Consider the following 22,864-nt stretch of genomic DNA (forward strand, 5'->3'; position numbering starts at 1 on the left):
CGTTGTACTCCTAATTCTAACTTTTTCTTGTACAAGCATTCTAATGAGGTGCTATTTTTATTCAGTGCTTTTATGTTTTGCTATTCTTCTAGGTCTCCAAGAGATGTTACAAAACCACTCTTTTGTAGGCTGTGTCAATCCACAGTGGGCATTAATACAGCATCAGACAAAGCTCTACCTCGTCAATACCAGCAAACTTAGGTAATAATAATCTTTAGATGGAATGTAGAGCTAAAGAAGCTGACTTTCAAATGTTTTTGTTTGCCATTGTTAGTAACATAGATTAAATGTCTTTCTTTCAGTCAAGAGTTGTTTTTTCAAATTCTCATTTATGACTTTGGCAATTTTGGAGTCTTAAAGCTGTCTGTAAGTACTTCTCTCATTCTCATGACTTTGGTGTAGAGTAAGTAATGTCAGTATCCTGTCTAACTAAAAATGAGTCTTACGTGGAACCAGCTCTGATCTTACTCTCTGTACACTCATTGCCTGCACAGCTCAGTTTGTTTTCTTGAGGCAGTGAAACACAAATACAGAATCTGAGAATAAAATACAAATGACATGTGCAGTAATGTACATCTTTAAGCAGCCTTCTGTTTGCATCCAACTACAACACAGTCAGTTCTTCTAAATAAGAGCTTGCTGCCCTCTCCCAAATCAGGACATTGTAACACAAGAAAGCCCATGATAAAGCAGTCAAAGTATCAGTTTACTGCACTTCTGTAAGGCAAAGGTGTGTGTGTACTATTGGGTTTGGTCCTCACTCAGTCATTTTCTAAACCACTTAGTCCTGAAAAGGGTTGTGGGGGTCTGCTGGAGACTATTCCAGCTGGTTTTGTATGTTGTTTTTATGAGATGTTGCATTAGTTTAAATGTATAACTTCCTGATAATCACTCTGATTTGAGGAACGTAGAGTAAACCTATTATCCATTGCATACCTGACTGGTCCCAAAATGCAGCATATAGAGAATAAGTATATAAAAAGATAAGCCAAAAAACACCTCAGCCATGAAAGTTGGGTCACCAATGTATATTCCCTCAACATTCTGTAGTCTTAAAACAAGAAAATGTTGTCTAGTCAGGGTAAGGAAAAATTGCAAAGATGTCAAGTTTCCATATCTGTTTATATTGCTCCTCTTCTCTTTACTGGTTAGAAAAGTGGTCCTTGAAACCATTGCAGTGGAGTTGCCTTTTTAAACAGCTAGGTTCCTAAATCTCAATTGATATAATTAATTTTTCTATAGTGGAACCCACATAGAGTTGTAAGAGGTCTTTGATTTTTCTCCTGACAGTATTTTTGAATTTGTTCATATTTCACGTTTACCTGATCTGTGTACAGACACCAGCCCCCTTGTATGAACTCGCCATGCTAGCGCTGGAGAGTGCTGAAAGTGGTTGGACTGAGGAGGATGGTCCCAAGGAAGGCCTTGCTGAATATATTGTGGCTTTTCTAAAGAAAAAGTCTGAAATGCTGCAGGATTATTTTTCTATGGAGATTGATGAGGTACGTGTTCAGAGTTTGGAAAAATTAAGAGGAAATGGAAGCCTGTAATTAGACCTATAAGTTCTCAGTTTTCACTTCCTTCACTGTGACTTAATGATGCTTTTTAGTCCCAAGATGTTTTTCAAAGGGGAAATCAGAAGCTTGGCTAAGTAGTACTAAATATTCAATGTCTTTCCCATAGGAAGGAAACGTCACAGGAATTCCACTCCTGCTGGATAACTTCATTCCAGCTCTGGAAGGCCTTCCACTTTTCATTCTTCGCTTGGCGACAGAGGTACAGTAGGTCCACTTTGAAGGGCAAGTGACCCTCCTCATATGTCTCAGAACAGGTTGCTCCATCAGGATTATGTATGCAGCTGCCAGTTGCTTATGCTCATTCATTTTTAGGTGAACTGGGATGATGAGAAGGAATGCTTTGAATCATTCAGTCGAGAATGCAGCATGTTTTACTCCATCAGGAAGCAGTTCATTCTGGAAGACACAGCCTTCACTCAGGTTTGGTTTCATCATTTGTGTATCCAGGACTGGTTATAGTAGGTTTTGTAAAATATATTTGTTTCCACCCCTTACAGACAGAAGCCTTTGGAATGAGTGAGAAACCTTGGAGGTGGACAGTAGAGCATGTTGTGTTTAAGGCCTTCAGATCATTTTTGGCTCCTCCCAAGAAATTTGCAGAGGATGGGAGCATCCTGCAGATTGCAAACCTACCTGACCTTTACAAAGTATTTGAGCGATGCTGAGTTCTTATCTATTTAATTAGCAGACACTGTTTGTCTTGAGAATATTTATAAAAATAAATGGAACATGATTTTATATTTCAAACCTTCTTTGATATTTGTAATCAAACACCCTATTTTGTCTATTTGTACAGGGTGTGCAGTATTGTGAAGTTTCATGTCTTTTGATTTTGTTTTTTCCCCACTTGTTAGTAAAGTAGCCAGACTTAAACAAAATGTAATGTCATTTATATACTGGTGAAATTTATTTGCTTAATTTGCAATCCAAAGTATTGATGAAAGGGGTAGCTCTGGATGAGTACAAATGTGGGTTATAGTTGTAAAATTAATTTAAGCAGAAACCCATCTAATTTATTTTTATATCTCATATAAATTAGTCATCTGTACTGTTCAGACCCTAAGGACAGTCTAAAATGTGGGCTTGAGTGATGCAAGTGAATCCTTACATGAATTTCTGTGTTCTGAACTAAGGCCACTGTTGGTTTGACCCTTAAAATTCTCTCATTCAGGCAAGTAGCACATGGAATTTAGACCTCGTTCAGCTCTAAATGCAACCACCCAACAAAAAAGTGTGGATACACCCCAGCAAAGAGCATGCACTGACTTTGTAAACAATTCTAGCCAAAAGCACTGTGTCCGCCTTAAACACTGCAGGATAAGAGGCCTTTGAGACGTGTATGTCTTAAAACAACATTTATCAAAAAGCGTATAAGGTTGCAGATTTTAATCCAATCCCTGCTTTTTGAGTTTTAGTCGTGGTTCAGTTACTGTAACCTAAAAAAATACCTTTACTTAAAGATATATTTTTGTTTTGAATGCTTTGTTGTACTTGCCCTCATCCATTTCATGTTGTGGGGTATTTTTATTGCTACAGTTTAAAAAACAGGCTGTCAACTAGACTGAATGACCCTAGCATGACCTGAAACAGTGTGAGTGTTTCCTTTGAGACCTGTTAGACTGGGACAAGCCTGCGTTACATCAGCCTCTTCCAGTGGCAGCAATGCACATAGACCAATTGTTACTTTTCAGAATCTGTCAGTTAGTTCCCAGAGTGGTTAAACATTTTTTGTTTAGTCCCAGTTTGTCAGCTATTCTGCACCAGGGTGTCGTCTGCAGTCCAGTGGCCTCTACAATTAGTCTTACAAATAAGATTTTAGGCTACCTTATACAGGAAGATTTTCATATCAACAACAAAATGATATTTCTTGTATAGCACAACATCACACAAGGAATACCTTAATTGGCTTTAACAGGCCCTTTTTTTGACAGCACCCCCAGCTTTCTGTTTCTGAGGAGACGGGACAAAAATCCCAAAAAACTTCACAGAAAAAAAATGGAAGAAATCTTTGGAAAGGCAATTTGGATAGAGACCCCTTTCCAGCTAAGTTGGACATACAATCGCTTGATATGCAGAAAAGATAGTTAAAACCAGACCTGACTTTAAGGTTAGACTTGAGGTCAGCTGAAGCTTCTATACACTGAAAGTCACCAGTTCTTTGCACACACAAGTAGAACTATATTATATGGTACATAGCGCTCATTCTCATACTGAACCTACGTTACTGCCAACATCCACTCTCCAGAGGGAAAAGCAGGAGGAGAAAGGAGTGTCAACTGTTTTGACAGAGGCAAGATGGAAGCCATAACCAATTCTAGTATTTTCTTTTGATGCTTTGTGTTTTAAAAAATATACTTCCGGTTCATGCAATTGACTGTGTTAGCTAAATTCAGACAATTTTTAAACTTATTTCTCCCTAACCTGTACAAAATGCATATATTACAAAGGTAGGAAAGTGAAGAGGGCACACTACAAACAAAAGACAATACTTCTCCCTTTAGTAATTGCTTGTCTGACATCACTGAGAAGTGTCGACTTCACATGAGCAATGTAACATTGTTGGTCAGCTCAAGTAATGCATGCCAATATCCATTTTCTAAATCTGCCAATCCGTTTCAAGTTTGAAAGGCGCAATATGTTATATTGGCATTAGGCCTGAGAGAGGAAGCAAATGTGTTTGGAATTCCAGTGCGCTACAGGGAAAAATCACACTAGCAAAATTTAGAGACACCAATGAACCTAACCAACATGGTTTTTTTGGCACATAAGATTTGAACCCCGTCTCCTAGCTATGAAGCAGCAGTGCCTCTATATACTTAGCTTTTGAAATATGCAGTAGCTAAATACAATTACTGTAAAGAGTAAAGATGGACAAAGTAGTAATTTAAATCATCACCATATTATATTTATTGTCATAAGAGTATTAGGCTAAATCCCAGGAGATTGGGATGAACAAGCATGAATGAGATTTCCATTATTTAGATTAGGATATTCTTAAAGGAAAAAACATAAAAATGAAATTTGGTAAAAGTTTCAAAATGAATGAAATTGATGGGTACTAGGTTAGAAAATGGAATGTAGCAAAGCCATTAACACACTGTAGGAAGAAATTCTAAAAAAAATTTTGGAGAGTGACAGGTGGTTGTTTTTATCCAGGTATTATCTGAGAGAAGAAATGCAATAACACACAGGGATGTTCATCATTATGTATAAGTAGAGGAAACTCTGTATCCTCTTGTATGGAGAGAATACAGAGGTTAATGGAACAAGTTAGTTTTGAATGGAATCAAGAAGTGGACAAAGGCATGGCCCTAAATTAGGGGTTGTGATAATCTGCTTCAGAACATAATAATTCATATTGTTCATTGGGGATAATTGTGAGATTTTGAAAGGAAATCAGTTCAAACATGGGAGAAAAGGGAACATCAAGCAAGCAAAAGACAAATCCAAGCAGATTAAACACTGAGGCCCAAACTCGTTAAGGTGGCAAACCTACCTGCTGTGTCACTTAGCAACCCAGTAATAAGAGTATGAAATGAAATTTTAGAGAGGGACTTTTAACAAGATGTTACGGTATGTATGTAATTTGTAACATCTATATCTAAAACGTGAGTTAAATATTACATAAAAATATTACCTAATGTCAGTTAATGTATTTCGGGTAGAAGAGATAGGGATGGCTTTCCAACAGGAACATGTTATATTTCTTCAGCACAGTATGTTTGCTGTTGTGGATGAGTTAGTGCGGGTAATTGTTGTGACATAAGATGGTAAAAATAATGTGTTTATTTTATGCTCTCTAATCTCAATGCCTGTGGTGTTCTTTTTGCACTGGCACTGAACTTCACAGCTATCTGGTTTGCAAAATGTTCTGTTCCTGTCACAACTAAAATATACTTTACTCCTCATCTCTTACCTTCCTACTTCCTTGTTCTTGTATTTTAACTTGCATGCACCTAAGTCTGATAAACAGTACCATATTATTATATCACAATATGGAGCAGGGTTGAACCCTGGCTTGCTGACCATATATATATATATATATATTTATATATATATATATATATATATATATATATATATATATATATGTGTGTGTGTGTGTGTGTGTGTGCACATATATACGCATATACACAGTTATAGCAACTTTCAGAGCTTATATAAAGTGTTGTGGCAATTTAATTGATAAATTGTATATATCCCTTACTTTAAAGCCCAACAGAAAGTGTAGCGAAAAAGGTGTTGCTCTTCCATGATTAAAGTAACAGTTTGTGAATTGGATTATGAAAATGTAAGGGCAACAGTAAATAGGACAACTGCCATAACTGTTGCTAACAATGAGAAGTAATGTAAACATGATGATTTAAGCAGTAAAGAAACTGTCTCGGAGGAGATGAAGTGTTGGGAGAAGTACCCTGTGCTACAAAAATGGAAAACAGACTTAACTTTTTACCTTTGTGAAGGTAGTAGTATACCAGTAGCTACAGAGAGCACCCAGGTCATATTAGCCACGTGGGAGATTATAGAGAGAAATGTCCTGCAAAGATTTAACAAAACAAATTAACATAAGAGCACTTGTTCTAGAAGTAACAAAATGTTAGTGATTATATTAACAAATCCTTAATATTTTGTTTTTACAGAGATCACTATTTCAGCAGTAGCAGCAGAGCCTTTGGTGTTCTCTAGCTCGAGTACCTAGAAGTTTATAATGCAGAACTTTTTAGAAATTCAAGGTGCAGTGTGCAGAATTGGTTAAATGAAGAAAAAAATGTTTTATGTGAAGTCGAGATGTGGCCATACTGACATTATCACCACTGAGGTTGCTGCTGCCTTAAATGAGTAGAGTGATCATTAGGATAATATTGTGAATTGAATTTGCACATTACTTTAAATTAGACACATTATAAAGCTAAATCAATAAAGATAGACCTGGACCATTCAGATATGGCTATACATGTTTACAAATTCCACTATTTTGTTACTATTGTTTAATGTAAAGCTTGCTGGGCTTGTAAAGAGAAGTGCAATTTAGAAGAATAACTGAATTTAGAGATTGGTTGTATGGTTCCTTGTATCAGACAGATATGGTGCTGCTAGTGTGGTGTCTTCACTGTTCACAAGCAGACAGTATAGAGAAGTAAATAAAACAGCCCATTGATATATAATCGCTTATGAGGCCGTAACTGGATGAGGTTACTGTGTTTTTCATTTTCTGAAAACTTGCCTTTAAAGCAGGTAAAAGTGGTAATTATAGTATTTCATTCACTTTTTATTAAATTAAAATAGATATCTTACTCCCAGGAATTAAAAGTGAATTTACAATAGTAAGTACTTGTCCTTACAGATCTTGTTAAATTGTACCTAGAGTGCTAAATATATATATGACATGTTAATTCTGAATTGATTCTGCCCCAATACCAGCACTCAGTTTAGGTTTCCTATGTGTTGGTGAGAATGTGAACAAGAGGAATTTTCACAGTTCTCACTGCTACCATTAATGTTGAATGGTGACAAAAATGAAGTACTGATGATGATTTTAGTTTGCTTAGTGGCTGTAAGTTGTGTGTCAAATGATTTTCACTGGTCTGTCTTGTTCACATTAAAGTCTGTTTTTTTTTACTGTTCTTCGTGAGGAAACAATTCTCAATATATCATGATTTAAGTGACCAAAGCATATTTTTGAGTTGCGTAATATATTTGTTAACTACTTCTAATGATCCTTTATTTGACAACAAGTTGGAATACCTTTAATCAAAGAACAAATCAATTTTCCACCCCTCATCCCCCCAACCATTGTGGCATCTATGTGCTCATTAATCATTTCCAGTTTATTATTCTGTTTTAATTGATGCTGTCACTGTCTCTTTGTACATGCAGCTTGTACTGTTTTGGGTCAGATGTGCCAGCTTGTCTAATATTCTGAATTAACTGATGCATTTCACTAAGTGCACATGGAGCTGGTTTTGCATATATGTTGGAGAGAAGGAAAATAGAGGTAGATATGAATGCTTGAGGTAGAGGAGCAACAATGCTGCTTTCAGAGGGAATGACAGAGTGTGATTCTAAAAGAGAGCACTTTACTGAAAAGATGCTCACTTGATTCCCTCGATTGCCTGACGTAGGAACTGTTTGCAATTGATGTTAAGGTTTTAGTGGCATGTTAAGCGACTGACATGTTTCATCTGACTTGAGAGTGCTTTACATACAAAGAACCATGGCTCTAAGCCCAAGAAGGTTGCTGAATATGACAGTAGTCGGACTGTCATTTATGTTAAGCTGCATGATCTTTGTGTGGTAAACAAGATGGAATAGACTCACGTAACCTAGCAGCTATCACTGCAGCCAGGAGTGCCTTAAGATGTCTTTCAGGGTGGGACGATCTCTGGGACGCAAGCATAGGCACTTCTTAATTAGTTCCTTGCATTCTGGAAAGAGAAAGGTAAGCATGAATTCTTTCAGACATCCACTTCCCAGAAGCTGGTCCCATTTCCACACTTACCCTGTGACAAATGGTCCGGGATATGAATGCTGCAAGTCATGATCTCCATACTACTCTGGAAGGGTCGAAACCCAGACAACAGCTCAAACAATGTAATTCCAAGTGACCACACATTGGCAGATTCAGGTTTGTACTTTTTGTACAGGAAATACTCGGGTGGACAGTAGGCCAGTGTCCCTAAAAAGACAAAACTCATCTGTTGTTCTTTTTAGAATGCAGGTGAGGCTGTCACCAGCAACACACTTAACTTACCTGGGCGACGTGCATACTTCTCTTCTAGGAGGAAGCCACCACAGCCAAAGTCAATGAGTTTTACCTGGCCAGTGGTGCTCTGAAAAAGGATGTTCCTGGGCTTAATGTCACTGTGGAAGACACCTCGTGAGTGGCAGTGCATGACTGCCTCCACGATCTGTTGAAAGACCGATTTGCCCTGCTCCTCCTCCAACGGCCCCCCTTGTCTTTTCATGTAATCTGTCAGACTAAAGGAGGACTCTAGAAGCTCCATTACAATGAAGGTGTATGAGGGGCGGATGATGTACTCGTACATCTGGATGATGCTGGGACAACTGGGCTTAGCGCACACTCGGAGCATCAGACCAACTTCCAGAGGAACCTTCTTCTGTTTACCAGGCTGCCAAAAAAAGTGTGATCATCATAACATCTGCTAATAGGAGGGTGGACATTGTTTCTTTGTGAGCTTTTCTGGCAGGACTGCAAATGTTTCGAAATGGTAGCACCTAAGCCAGACACACAGGCCTACAAGAATGTGTTTGGAGCAGTAGGTATGTTTGTAGGATATTTGTATTTATTACATTTACAGTATTCGTTCTTTCTTTGCTTTCCCAGCTTTTCATTTTCACATGAATCAGAAAATGGGTTTCTCCCAGATTTTTCATGTTTAGTCCTAACTCTTCAGCCAGTAGTTAGTTAATTTATTCTTTCTTTAATTCATTCATTTTTCAAAATCCATAAATTCTGTTGCAGGTTTGTAGGAAGCAGGAGAGCACAGTGTTGCAGTGGTACGCTGTTGCCTCACAAGAAAGAGACCAGGGTTCAATTCTAGGTGTACCCTGCATACAGTTTGCATGTTCTTTCTATGTCCACTTAGGTTTCCTCTGGGTGCTCTGGTTTCCTCCCACACTCCAGAGACACATAGCTTAGGTGGATAGGCAACATGGGCAAACATGTAGGTTCACTTTGTGAATAGATGGTGCACTGTCCAGGGATTGTTTCTGCCTTGCACCCAATGCTTACTAAAATAGGCTCAAGCTTACCTGCAACCCTACTCTGGAAAAGTGGGTTTGGAAGACAGGTGGATAGGTACAGGAACCCAGAGCAGATAAGAACCGACTCTTAAAGGGGCACTGGTCCATTGAAAACCTCATATCAACATGCCAATCCACCTAACCTGCATATCTTCAAAATGTTAGATTTCTTAAAGTGCATAGAAATGTGACCAAACATGATAGAGCTTATTTTTCTTTTGAGTATTTACAGGATCAAAGAATAATTCTCAGTCCATCCTTTTTCTGATCCATCCATCATTCTATTTTTTAATTAATATTTTACAGCTTAGGATTGATGATACCTGTTCTGGCAACCTTGGGTGCAAGGCAGGAAATAATTCTGGATGAAAATGATTAAACATGCACTGCATCAGTCTATACATTCGCCTATCCATTATAGAGTAGCATCCATGAAGTATTTTAACATTGAATATGAAGAAACAACAGACAGTACCATTCCAACACATGGCACACTCCACTCATTCTTTCAGGACAAATTTGGAGCTTTCAGGTAGCCCGATGAGCTCATCTGGATTATGTGGGAAGAAAACTGAAATGCCCATAAAATTTAATGAGCAGCAGAATTTTGTTTTGGTGAGGGGAGGGTGCATGCTGATGGCTGGCTTATGAGCTGATTTGCGCTCTCAAGAGCAGTTTGGTTTTCCTGATTTAATTGGGGCAATTAACAGCATTCGTAACAAAGAGGGCATGAGGATGACACTGATTTTGTTAACCGTGAGCAGTGACATTCGATTAACGCAGAAATCGGAAATGCTAGGGTGAGAATGGCAGATATTGTGGTTTGGTGGCCTAGTGGTCAACCCACGATTCATTTATTTCAGGGCAAAGTATTGTTGGCAGACAATTTGTTCATGATGCTATTGTGCATGATGGATGGCTTGTTGGTAAGGTATCTGGCTGAGTGCAGTTCATTATATGACCTATGCTATTGATTGTAATACCAATCATGTCATCATGTGCCAGGTGACAGTGGATACCCGCTGGCACCTTATGCCTTTCCCTGACCCTGCACATCAATGCCATGCTGAGTACAGAGCAGGTGGCGGTGCCCTGATGTGTCAGCCAATGAACATCTGCAGCATTGTGATTGCATTTGTATGAGGTTGATTAGCTTAGTTCATATGTGGCTGTTTCAGGGTGACAACTGGGCAAGGTTCAAGGCATGTTCATGTACGCACATTTACAAGATGATGGTGATTCATGAAGGTAAACTGTGTAAAAATGTGCGAGCACCAAGTTTTAAAAATCAGATTTGTTTCTGGTGTATGCATTTTCTTATTGTTTGGTGTACGCATATTTTCATTCTTGAATTCATGCAGAGTTTTAAAAATGAAACCACAGGTCAGAAGTTAGACTTACTGTATATAAACTCTTAAAAATAAAGGTGCTAAATTGGTTCTTTAGCGCAAAGCCACATGGATACAATTTTTGGTTGCCAACAGAACCATCAATATGAAGGGTTTCAGAAAGAACCTTTAATGTATTTATAGCCATAACAGGCTCTATAAGTAATCATTAATAGATGACGAGAGATTTGTGAAATAGCAGTGGATTCATGATTTTAAAGGGACAATAGCATAGGCCATGTTGAGGCTTTCCACATCCTGCTCAGTAGCCTATCTATACATTAAAGATTTCTATTTTGTCCACGTATTAAGAACCTTTTAAAAGCCCAAAGGACCAACTTCATAGCAAAAAACATCTACTGTAGCCAAACAGTTCTTAGTCAGGCAATGGCTCTAGGAGGAACCACACAACCCAATAAAGTGCCATTATAGAACTGTTATTTTTAAGAGTGTACAGTGTGTATAAAATATATTCACCCTTTGGAAGTTTTCACATTTTATGGTTGTGTAATATTAAATCACAATGGATTTAATTTGGCTTTTTCACATTAATCAAAAAAAACACCCTTTAATGTCAAAGTGAAAGCATAGCTCTAAATTCGTTACAAATGTAAAACACAGAATGGATCACATAAGTGTACACTCCGTTTAATGTGACACAACTACAACAGCAGCCAATTGGTTTTAGAAGTCCCAGAATTACTTAAATGGAGGTCACTTGTCTGTAGTCAAGGGCTGTCGATTGTAGTCTAAATGCTATTTATCTGGAAAAGTCCAGCTTGCGTCGAGTCAATATGGTGGCCTAACCTACACAGTGAAGACAGAAGAACACTCCAAGCAACTCCATAAAAAGATGATTGAAAAACACAAGTCAGGGGATGCTACAAAGACTTACAAAGAAAAAGGCAGATGTCCTGGAGGATCAAAGTCAGAGTCCAATTGAAAATTTGTGGCTGCCCTTTATAAAGGCTGTTCACTCATGATCCCCATGCAACCTGACAGAGGTTGAGCAGTTTTGCAAAGATAAATGGGGAAAGATTGCAATATCCAGCTGATAGAGACCTGTGCATACTGATGCAAGTCGATTATGGCTGCCAAAGGTACATCACCTAAATACTGACTTGATGGGGGGTGTATACCTACAGTATGTGATTGAAAAGAAAAGGCAACAAAAAAATGTTTTTGGTCATCATCTGAGACCATAACACACTTTTCTAAATCGGTATTTCAAGCTGATTTCAGATTCGCTTTCTGTCTTTTCTAGTCGCATCAACTTTTTGTGTTATGAGTATTGTTAGTTTACAGTATGTAGTTTCGTTTAGTTTTTACTAAAATGCAAGCACCAATGAAGTAAATTTTTCAATATCTTCAGTGCAAAGTCAAATAGGCACACACTGTGGCATGGATATACTGAATGGTGTCAGTCAGCTACCACTGTTTCTTCAAAAATGCATACAGTAGGATTATCTTATGTACATTGGTCAGGATTGTCGTGGTACAGCATCCAGAAGCAGTCGGCCATCGTACTCTCATTCCAGAAACCTTGATAGCGACTCTCCATTAACTGAATGTCCTGGTGAAAATGTTCTCCTTGTTCATCTCAACATAACAAGATTTTCTAGAAAGAACTCTAGATGTGAGTACAGGAAGTGTATTTTCAATGACATGTGGCAGCCCAGTTTCTGGTATGACTCAAGCATATTCCAGACTCCTTCCTTGTATGGAGGAGACTTATGGCTACCCTGAAAGTTTCACAGAGCCACTTGAGTGCCTCCCAAGCTTCTATCTTGGCTGCTGAAATTGTTTAAAACTATCATCCTGCAAAATGGACTTGATCTGTGGACTTATAAATATCCCTTTCTACAGATGTCATGTGGAGACCAAGATTTCCTGGGGCCTCATGTATAATGCTGTGCATAGAACTCACACTGTAACATGGCGTAAGTACAAAAGCGGAAATGTTTGTACGCACAAAAAAATCCAAATGCATAAATCTTTGTGTTCACCAACGTCCACGTTCTTCTGCTCCATAAATCCCAGTCAGTGTGAAAGTAACGCACGCGCCTGCTGTCTCGCCCCAACTCCTTCCAGAATTACGCCTCTTTGAATATGCAAATCAATATAAATAACCATTAAGCTCAGCCTTCTGTGAAAAAACAATGGCAAAAGCACGAGGGAAAATAGAAGAATTTTAGCGAATACCAAGTGGAGGTAAGGAAAAATGTACTATTTGTTGGTTTAAACAGTGGTATAAACAACAAAAGGAAGTTGATCGAGTGACATATAGTGTCGGAGAAACTCAAAAGCTCAAGTTCACAAAGTCGCACAGTGCCCAAAATAAAAAAAGAAGTCACATATCAAAGTCGCCGTGAAAAGGCGAGTCATAGCCCACCACCTGAGTGTCATATGAAAGCTTATTAGGGTACAGAGAAAAAAAAGGCACACAGTGGGAAAAAGCATGAAATGTCAACTTTAATCTCGAAATTTCCACTTTAATCACAGTTTATTTTGTCATTAAAGTAGATCATAAACTTCATCATAAAATCGTTTAATTTACTAGTTTTTCAAATCCCATCATAACTAAAGTAGCACGTTAAATGCTTTGTTTTGTATTTGATCTTCTATGTGCTCTATGTGTGTGAATCACTACATGCTTTCGGGCTTTCTCTTCCTCCGACAGGACACAGAATCCATTACATTCATAATATTACAGTGCTCTGAATAATTAAAATACTGAGATGTATACGTGATATCATTTTCATGATGACAGGAGTTAAAGTATGTTATTAAACATGGGAACATGGTGGCGCAGTGATTGTTCATGTCTCACACAAGATGCTTGCTGTGCCATGCGCGACCTTCGATGAAATACTTTATTGTAACAGTACTTTCTCTTTCAAACGTACTAACCCCCAATTCCTGTCCTTACTTTTCTTTCTCCAAATACCCAATTGCCACACAATCAGCTGTGTAATAGACGTTAAGCCATCTGTAAACTTAGAACGCCGATTCTTCAAAACTTTTAAGGAACATCGAAATATCTTCATAGTACATATTTAATTATTCTATCCATCTGTCCTTCCAATGTTGCGCCAGCACCAGCAAGAATACAGCGCGAGGCAGGAACAATCCATGAACAGAGCGCCACCTCCTCGCTAGCACTGTGGCACCGTGTCCTCACATGTTTAATTATTAACAATATAGATTATTTAAATGAAGTTAAAGTTTTATCTGTATAATGTAATAAACATATTTTGCTGCATTTCATCTTAAAAATTATATCGTCATCATATGTAAATATGCGCTTTATAAAGTGCCTCAGGTTGTGCAATATTATAATTAGTGTTATATAGTGCAAGTTTTCAGTGAGGTAATTGTACTTATAAGTACAAACAGTTCTACAAGGAACACTTGATGGACTGATTGAGTGCGTTTATAGTTGTTGGGATGAAACTGTTTCTGAACCACGAGGTCCATACAGGAAAGGCTCTGAAGCGTTTGCCATATGAGAGCAGTTCAATAGACAGCATGGCTGAGGCAGCGTGTGCTTGATGATGTATATTGATAATTCTCTTTCCGATCAGCTGCTGTAGATCTGTGATACCACACTCAGATACAGTGATATAAATACTCCGAGTGGTGCAAAGAGAGTAATATGGAAAAAGATGATCCACTGTGGCAACCCCTAACGGGAGCAGCTGAAAGAAGAAGAAGAAGATGCAGTGAGAGTAACAATGCTAAAACAGCTATGGTATTTGGAATACTTTGGCTATTCCCTGGACCATTATATATATACATATACATATACAGGTTAATTACAATCAGATGCCTTAAACTAATAAACAATAAATATGCAGTTAGTTTCAGTGTATATGATAAATCCGCGTCAGGAATGTGGATCTAAAAAAATAAAGGGTAATCACACAGGAACAGTAGTACTGATATGACGCTTGGTGCCACCAGTTTGCAAAACCGAGCGGAGAACTTGCGTACGCCAGGGTTGGAGCTACTGTGAAAATGTGCGTGGCTTTACGCCAAGTTTAGGTTTTATACATTGCGATTTGGGCGTGGAAACGTACGTACGCAACATTTTTGTGCGTACACACCATTTATACATGAGGCCCCTGGTCATCAAGTGGACAGCTGAAGTACAATTTGTATATCTTCTTAAGATCTGCGGTAGTTGGGCGATGTTGTGCTTTCATCATGACTGAACCACACACATAACAGAAACTGTCAAGATTAGATAATTAATATAATTTCTAGGCATGATAACTGAAATCAATTGCAGTTAATGCTTTCTGTAACATAAAAATACAAACAACTGCCGTTAAATCTTATAATATTGTAAGGCTAATTACAACAAATATCATGCATCATACAGTATAATTAGCTTCATCACAAAAACTAGACATGCTAGAGAAAAACGAAACGCAGACTTGAAATTGGCATAAAAAACACTATAAAACCCACATAAAATTATCTCAGTTGAAACCAACCTGTTGACCTGTGTAATTTATGTTTTATATTTATAAATAACTTGGACCACTTTGCAGAGATCTGTTCTCACTTTGACATTTAAGGGTCTTTTTCTGTTGATCAGTTTCAAAACAGCTAAATTAAATCCACTGTGATTCAATGCTGTAGAACAATAAAATGTGAAAACATCCAAGGGGTGAATACCATTTATAAGGACTGAAGTACTGTGTTGTCTGGCAAAACCCATTAAGCAAAAAAAGAGTTTGGAACAATATATAGTATAAAAAAAGAAACAATTGTTAAATAATCTGAGATTACTGCCCACTTTTAAACCTGCCCTTAAACCAATCAGAGTCATGTCTACTGGGGACTTCCCTCCTACTTACCACTTCAACCCACTGACGCCTGCAGTGCACTGCATCAATTTTTATTGCCACCTGTAGAGCAATGATGAGTGAGATGTATTTATTGGTATTTGGATAAAATAAGTTAAGTGCTGTTGGTGACAGCCCACTTACAGCTTCATTGTTAACTTTTCTCTTGGCCATCCTTACTTGCCCAAAGCCTCCTTCTCCAAGCACCCTGCCAAGCTCAAATCTTTGGAAGAGGATATCAAGTTCTGCAAGATACGAACATGAGAAATATGAGAATGAAACAGCTTCAGCAGTACTTGTGACCAAACCCTCACACAGTTAAATTGTAGCTACCTGGGATTGTTCGCATCTGCTCGATGGTGAGAAATGACAGCTTTTTTTCAGCAGGCTGCTCATTATCTTTTTCAATCATTTTTTGCTGAAAGATATGTGCAGTATTAGTTACATAGCTGCAAATAAAGTATCTGCAAAATGTAAAATCCTCTCATCTGTAAAAATTTCTTCCACGCAAAACAATAACAGTTGGTTTTAACTGCAAGAGTCCTTTGTAGGAAAACTTTTTTTTGGTTCAAGAAGAACCTCAAGAGAATCCTTGATCGGGTATCTCCGTAATAACGATATAACCAGCAAAAGCACACCTGAAACTGTGGTTCCTGCTGTTACAAAAATCAAAATGGGTCAATATCCATCTGCTGTTTAGTACCTCAGAAATGCATTTGATTCTATCTGGAAGCTTTGTTGGTTAACTTAAGTAGAGCCAACAAAATACATAAATCAAATAGCACCTTTAGCATAGCCAGAGAAGTTAACAGAGACAATGCTTCCAAGGCAATCTCATCCAAGAGTAGTGGTGAGAGCTGGACCACATCTATTACTAGATGAAAAGAAGTCAATACCAGGTGACCTAGTGTTTCAGTCACTCATAAAAATGAGGGAGTTAATATGGACCACACAATAATAATAGTCATGCAATTTACATTTCTGTACCAGCATGGGACCTGCTAATTAGCAAATACTTTGCATGACAAATTCTTCAAGAAGTTCCTGTGCATCCAAAAATTCTTAAATGATGATCACATTGAGATGGTGAGTCCACGAACTCTAGCTAGGACATTCCAAACCTCCTTGATTTGGTATTCTAGTTTTATCCCAAACTTAAATATTCTAATCACTAGCAAAATACCCGCGCTTCGCAGCGGAGAAGTAGTGTGTTAAAGAGGTTATGTAAACATATATATACATAAACATATATACTTATATACATATCTACATATACACATATCTACATATATACATATATATATATATATATACATATAGACATCCACATATACATACGTATATACACATATACACATCCACATAAACATATATATACATATACAAATTTACATATCTACATATATATATATATATATATATATACATATATAAATACATACATTCACATATATATATATATATATACATATATATATATATATATATATACATATATATATACATATATACATATATATATATATATATATACATATATATATATATATATATATATATATATATATATATATATATAAAAACTGTATATATATATATATATATATATATACTGTATATATACATATCTACTTAGTGGGTCCTGTATTTAGGATATAGCAGGTTGGATAATGGACGGATGGACATTTGTATGCATAGCCCCATTTGCCCGTTTTCGTTTTTTTCTTTCTTCAGTAATATTTCAGCAAACCCGGAGCTTGTCAGTTTAAATCGTGGTACTGACACCACTGTGTGACCCTGAGGAAGTCACTTCACCTGCACGTTGTGCAAAAAACAAAAGTAATGTAACAAATTGTACCTCAGATGTTGTAAGTTGGTGGAATAAAGGCATAAGTAAAATAGATAAATATGTATTATACACATAGGAACTATTCATTTATTTTCAGTTAAGTCATCTGCAGCAAACTTTTATAAATGAGGGTTTCTGATTTTTAGATAGTGCAAACTGTTTCTTCTTTATTGACGTTTTCTCTTGGAGAGCTTTTTTCATTTCATTGAAAATGAAAGCAGCAGCTGCCAAAATATGTAGCTTTTTTATTAATTTTTCAACATTGTGTAAAATAAATGTATAAAGTAACATAAAAAGTTTAAATACTGGTTATTCTTTTACACTAAAATATTAGTACAGAGATAGAAAAAAAGTAAAATGGATATGTTCTTTTTCTTTAAGGAGATTAAATATTACTGAAGAAAGAAAAAAAAAAATTAAACAGCCAAATGGGGCTATGCATACGAACTTAAAAGGTTTAAATAAAACAGAAATATATATTTTATTTTTAGTTGCTTAACTTGTGGAGGGTGTATCCTGTAGCAAAGCCCTAACTTTTTTCGTGAAAGCACGTTTCAGTCAATAAGTCTTAAAAAAACGTGTAAAGATATTGACAATAAGCTAAGTCATCTGCAGCAAAGTTTTATAAATGAGGGTTTCTCCTTTTTAGACAATAAGCTACGCAAACCCAGGAAGACATGGAATCGTTTAAATCAAGTATGATTACATCTTCCTTTCTTAAAGAGAAGTAAGGCAGTACTTATAAGCTTACATATTTATATATAGACATACATATATATATATATATCTATATCCGAAGCCGTGCAAGCACACTCTTGAGAATGCAACGTATAGTTGTACAGAAGAAAAGCAATCTTGCCTCAAATGAATGGCAACCTTTTGTAGGTCTATGAAGTTAATTTAAACTTTAGGTTTACGCGGTGCTTTCTTTCCGAACTACCTGCACTCATGAATATGTCTGTATGTGTCAGTCGGTCAAATCCACGCTCTTCGCACCGGCGAAGTACCGCTTTTAAATTTTTATTAAGAAGAAAATAAAACGTTTTTAAATTGAGGGAAAATATACTAATAACAGTTTGTTAAGGATCAGTTTTTTTGTGAAGCTGCCTTCACTCGAGTGATCACTTCGAGCTGACTTGGTGGCCAAGTGTAAGCGTTACCTGGAAGTAACCACCCATACAATCAGATTGTGAATCAGACTACGAATGCCGTGAATGTAATTACACACTCACTGCACTTGCTTACGGTAATCGAACCTCAGACGTCAGCGCTAGAGGGGCTTAGCAGCGGTGAAGTATTGGTTTTAAATTTTAATTAAGAACAAAAGAAAACCTCAGAGGTTCGATTCCCGAAAGGGAGTGAAGTGAGTGTCCGGCTACCTACCAGGTAAAGCTTATGGTCGGACAGCAAGTGACGTAACATCAGCCACGGTGCCTTCAGTTGTGAGAAGCAGATCATAGAATGATTGAAAATAGTTTTGCATTTACCTTTTTAGTAAAAGGCGAGCTTTTAAGCCTGAGAAATCACCCCGTAAATGCACACGTTTATTTGCACATGTGTTAATATGTATGGTTACACAGTATTAAAAGACAGTGAACAACGTCAGTTACCTTTGTTCCCGCGTTTGATAAAAGGCGAGCTTTTAAGCCTGAGAAATCACCCCGTAAATGCACACGTTTAATTGCACATGTGTTAATATGTATGCTTACACAGTATTAAAAGACAGTCAAAAATTAACGTCATTTACCTTCGTTCCCGCGTTTGACTCGTGCTGTAAATCTCTTCCTTGTTTTTAGGTCACGTGATTACGTAGGAGGCGTGATGACGCGATACGTGACTCCGCCTCCTCCATTACAGTATATGGACAAAAAAATATGTTCCAGTTATGACCATTACGCGTAGAATTTCGAAATGAAACCTGCCTAACTTTTGTAAGTAAGCTGTAAGGAATGAGCCTGCCAAATTTCAGCCTTCCACCTACACGGGAAGTTGGAGAATTAGTGATGAGTGAGTCAGTCAGTGAGTGAGTGAGTGAGTCAATCAGTCAGTGAGGGCTTTGCCTTTTATTATTATAGATAACAAACTTACAAAAATGGATTCATTCAATATCAAAGGACTTTTCATTTATTAATGACTAAATACATAAAAGCAATATATTTGTTAGAACTGCTGCCTCATGGATCCAGTGCTCAGTCTTTGTTTGCATGTGTTTTACATTGGAAAACTGGTCTTGCATTAGGTTCATTGTTAATTCTAGTTTGACTCCATTGGGAAATGTGTGTAAGTCGGTCCTGAGATGGACATGTGCTACATGAAAGTTTGGTATCTGCCTTATGCCCAATGCTGCTGTAATAGTGTTTGGATCCTGGCATCTCCATATGGGATGAACTGGTTTTAAGAATGTTATGTCACAGTGTGCATATTAAAGGGAATAAATATTAGTTGATTTTTCAGCAATTTAAGAACAGAAGAAATTATAGTGTATTACCTTTTTAAGCAACCAAAAATAAAAGGTTCTTGAAGAATTTTGGCAATCTCCTTAAAGCATGTGTTACAGGTGTTTAGTTAGTCTCAGGTGGAATGGATCTGATCAGACCTTTCTTTTCTAAAGTCCTCTTTTTATTAGCAAGAATTGGGAAATACAAGTAACTGAATTCCTTTCTAGAACAATAGCCAAGGTTGTTGCTGGACAATAAAATAGATTTGTCTTCTTCAGTTATAAAGGTTTGATCATTTTGACCATGCTGTAACAGACTGCTTTTGAAGAATGCTCCCTCTAAGGCATTTTGCCAAGGAGAAATTAAAATATACAATGAACAGCTTTTCTCCTACCTGATGACTGATTTATCTTGTTAGGGAATGTTTCTTTCTTAAAAAGATTTTAAATTTCTACCACAATAACACGATATGCAGTGTACAAGCCCAAGGAGGATTTGCTGAAGCTTTATAATGGTGAGGCCTCATCTGGTGTACTGTGTATGGTTTTGGTCTCCAGGCTACAAAAAGGACACAGCAGCACTAGAAAAAATCCAGAAAAGAGGGACTAGACTGATTCCAGGGCTACAGAGGATGAATTATAAGGAAAGATTAAAAGAGCCCTTTCAGTTTAAGCAAAAGAAGATTAAGGGAAGATGTGACTGAAGTGTTTAAAATTATGAAGGGAATTAGTACAGTGAATCAAACCTGTTACTTTAAAATGTGTTCAACGAGAACATGGGAATATAGTTGCAATATTGTTAAAGAGTAAGTTTTATACAAACATTTGGAAGTTTTTCTTTGTAAAAAGAACCATAGACACATGGAATAAGCTACCAAGTAGTGTGGTAGACAGTGGGACTTTAGGGACTTTCAAAATTAGACTTGGCATTTTTTAGAAGAATTAAGTTGGCAAAAATGGTGAGCTTTGTTGGGCTGAAAGATCTGTTCAAACTAGTCAAGTATACAGACAATTGTTTGACCCTATAATGTTCTGTGGATAAACTTTTCTATTATAAAAAAAATCTTGCAAGACGAGTCCACGCCTGGGGCCAGAAATAAAGGACAAAGAGTAGATGACAAAGTAGAACGTCGTAAAGAATTCAAAAATGTTGGCGCGGTACACCTGCAGAGCAGGTAAGAGATAATGGAAGTACGAAAATTCGAAGGTCTCAAAAAAAGGATAGGAAAGATTGCATTAGCACAAACAAATGGAAATTATTACTTTGTGAAATAACGGAACAGCAAAAAAAAGATTGAATATATTGTTCGGATTTATACTTTAAGTTGGAGACTTGTCGAACATCTAATTCTTGTTGCCAGCGAGAATTAAAAGATTCCAAAAATGGCATGGTATGAGGTCCCGTGAGACAGAGACTTTTAACATGAGATTCTTTCCAGGCATGCCCTACTTATAACTATTTTCAAACAAGACCACGGTCATCTAACCTCAGTCGTGTGAATGGTTTTGTCAGACACACTTCCTGTGCGAAGGTTATCCTTATTGATTTTTCACACTGCAGATGGAGCAGGGTAAATGTCAGTATACAGTATTCACATCCCATTTTTCATGCTTATGGATACAAATAGTAGTTTAGTTTTCTTGGATGAATATTGAGCTAGATTTTATCCATTGATTGTGCTTCTGCTCAGACCCTTCAGGGCTCTAGTGAGTGCATATTTAGAGTTCTGTGAGGGGGGTTCTGCTCACCCTGTTCGGCATTATTTCCACATAGATTAAGCAGAATAAATATCCTATAATTTAAATTCTGTTTCTGCTGTTTGAAGCAAATAACACATGTCAGGAAACTATATGCAGGACAAAATTTGCTAAGCACCAAGTGAATTGTTAAGGGATACTGCAACCATGGAAAAGCCATTAAATTCACTATCAGCCTTATTTTTACATACATACTTTACTTTGCTAAAAAGCTAATAGCATAGAATATAATGATTTTTCTACTTTGTACTCTTTCTAATTTGAAAATCTAATGGTTAACATTTCCTTAGTAGTAGTTCATTTTTTGCAAAAGTGCCATACTGTATGGAGGCACACTGGTAGCACACCTACCTCCTCCCGCTGACCAGCAGCAACGTTTTGGTCTTTGCTAAGCCCTTCTTCAGGAGACATTGTGGTTGCAGCTGGCCCTGTGAGAAAGTAAAAGAGCACTTCAGGGTCCAGTGGCCTTCTAAATCCTGCTTGTTGTGCATTAACAAGGGCTATTGTATTGTTACTAAAAGCATGTCCCAGACAACATCTCTCTGAGCCCCTCTGAAGTAGATATTATGAAAATTATGGCAAGGATGGGAAGAAAACTGAACTCTGACTGGGTGACAAATTTAAAACACTAGAAACCATCAGAAGAGATTTCTTCTTAAACATGCAATGCCTTAACTAAGAATCGGCAGGGATTCACTCATTCATACTATCAGAGTGGCCCAGCAATTTCCTGGAATTGTATTTTAAGTATTAGACAATATTGTGCTAAGCTCTCTTTCCAAAAGAAATGAGCCATGGACTCTGCTTGCCCCATTAATTCACAAAACTGGAGTGTGCCACTTCTTTTGTTGTTAAAATGCACCTGTGAAATAGTCAGTGACATGACTGTGTCTGATAATAACTGAGATTAACAATTGTACCCATGACTTTAAAAGAGGCAAACTCCTACCTTTTAAAAGAAAAATAAAAACAAACAAGGTTCAAATTAATCTTCTCTGATTAATCAGAGAGCATCAGCATCATACATGAAGATGTGACTACTGCGGGGAAGCTGTTGGGACAACATTTCTGGGATTTTTGAGCTAGATTTGTTCACACATGTGCTGTACCCAGGAATTATGGGTAAAATACTGTGGTAGCATATATAAAAAGGGTGATACAGTAGAGATAGCTATGAAAACAGAGCAAGTCTGGTTTTGGTTATTAAAGATAAACTTCTGATATTAAACTTTCAATAA

At 37.2% G+C, this 22,864-nt stretch overlaps 2 protein-coding genes across 3 annotated transcripts in view; one reads left to right on the top strand and one right to left on the bottom strand.

The window, feature by feature from the left end:
• The window catches only part of mlh1 (mutL homolog 1, colon cancer, nonpolyposis type 2 (E. coli)), an 84,836-nt gene extending 82,512 nt beyond the window's left edge, over nt 1–2,324 (top strand). For both annotated transcript variants that reach the window (XM_051936087.1, XM_051936088.1), the window contains 6 exons: nt 93–201; nt 303–366; nt 1,338–1,502; nt 1,684–1,776; nt 1,890–1,997; nt 2,075–2,324. In XM_051936087.1, the coding sequence (XP_051792047.1) occupies nt 93–201; nt 303–366; nt 1,338–1,502; nt 1,684–1,776; nt 1,890–1,997; nt 2,075–2,242 (707 nt within the window). In that variant the 3' untranslated portion in view covers nt 2,243–2,324. The remainder of the gene's footprint in view (nt 1–92; nt 202–302; nt 367–1,337; nt 1,503–1,683; nt 1,777–1,889; nt 1,998–2,074) is intronic.
• Nucleotides 2,325–4,505: 2,181 nt separating this feature from the next.
• The window catches only part of LOC114641912 (serine/threonine-protein kinase pim-1-like), a 33,166-nt gene continuing 14,807 nt past the window's right edge, over nt 4,506–22,864 (bottom strand). Inside the window, exons 3-9 of the mRNA XM_028790938.1 lie at nt 21,978–22,054; nt 15,916–16,000; nt 15,727–15,827; nt 15,595–15,645; nt 8,329–8,707; nt 8,077–8,253; nt 4,506–4,570 (exon numbers count right to left, since the gene is read on the bottom strand). Coding sequence (XP_028646771.1) covers nt 4,506–4,570; nt 8,077–8,253; nt 8,329–8,707; nt 15,595–15,645; nt 15,727–15,827; nt 15,916–16,000; nt 21,978–22,054 — 935 coding nt within the window. The remainder of the gene's footprint in view (nt 4,571–8,076; nt 8,254–8,328; nt 8,708–15,594; nt 15,646–15,726; nt 15,828–15,915; nt 16,001–21,977; nt 22,055–22,864) is intronic.

The sequence above is a fragment of the Erpetoichthys calabaricus genome, chromosome 13 (genome assembly GCF_900747795.2).
Source record: "Erpetoichthys calabaricus chromosome 13, fErpCal1.3, whole genome shotgun sequence".
In the NCBI taxonomy this organism is placed as follows: Eukaryota; Metazoa; Chordata; class Cladistia; order Polypteriformes; family Polypteridae; genus Erpetoichthys; species Erpetoichthys calabaricus.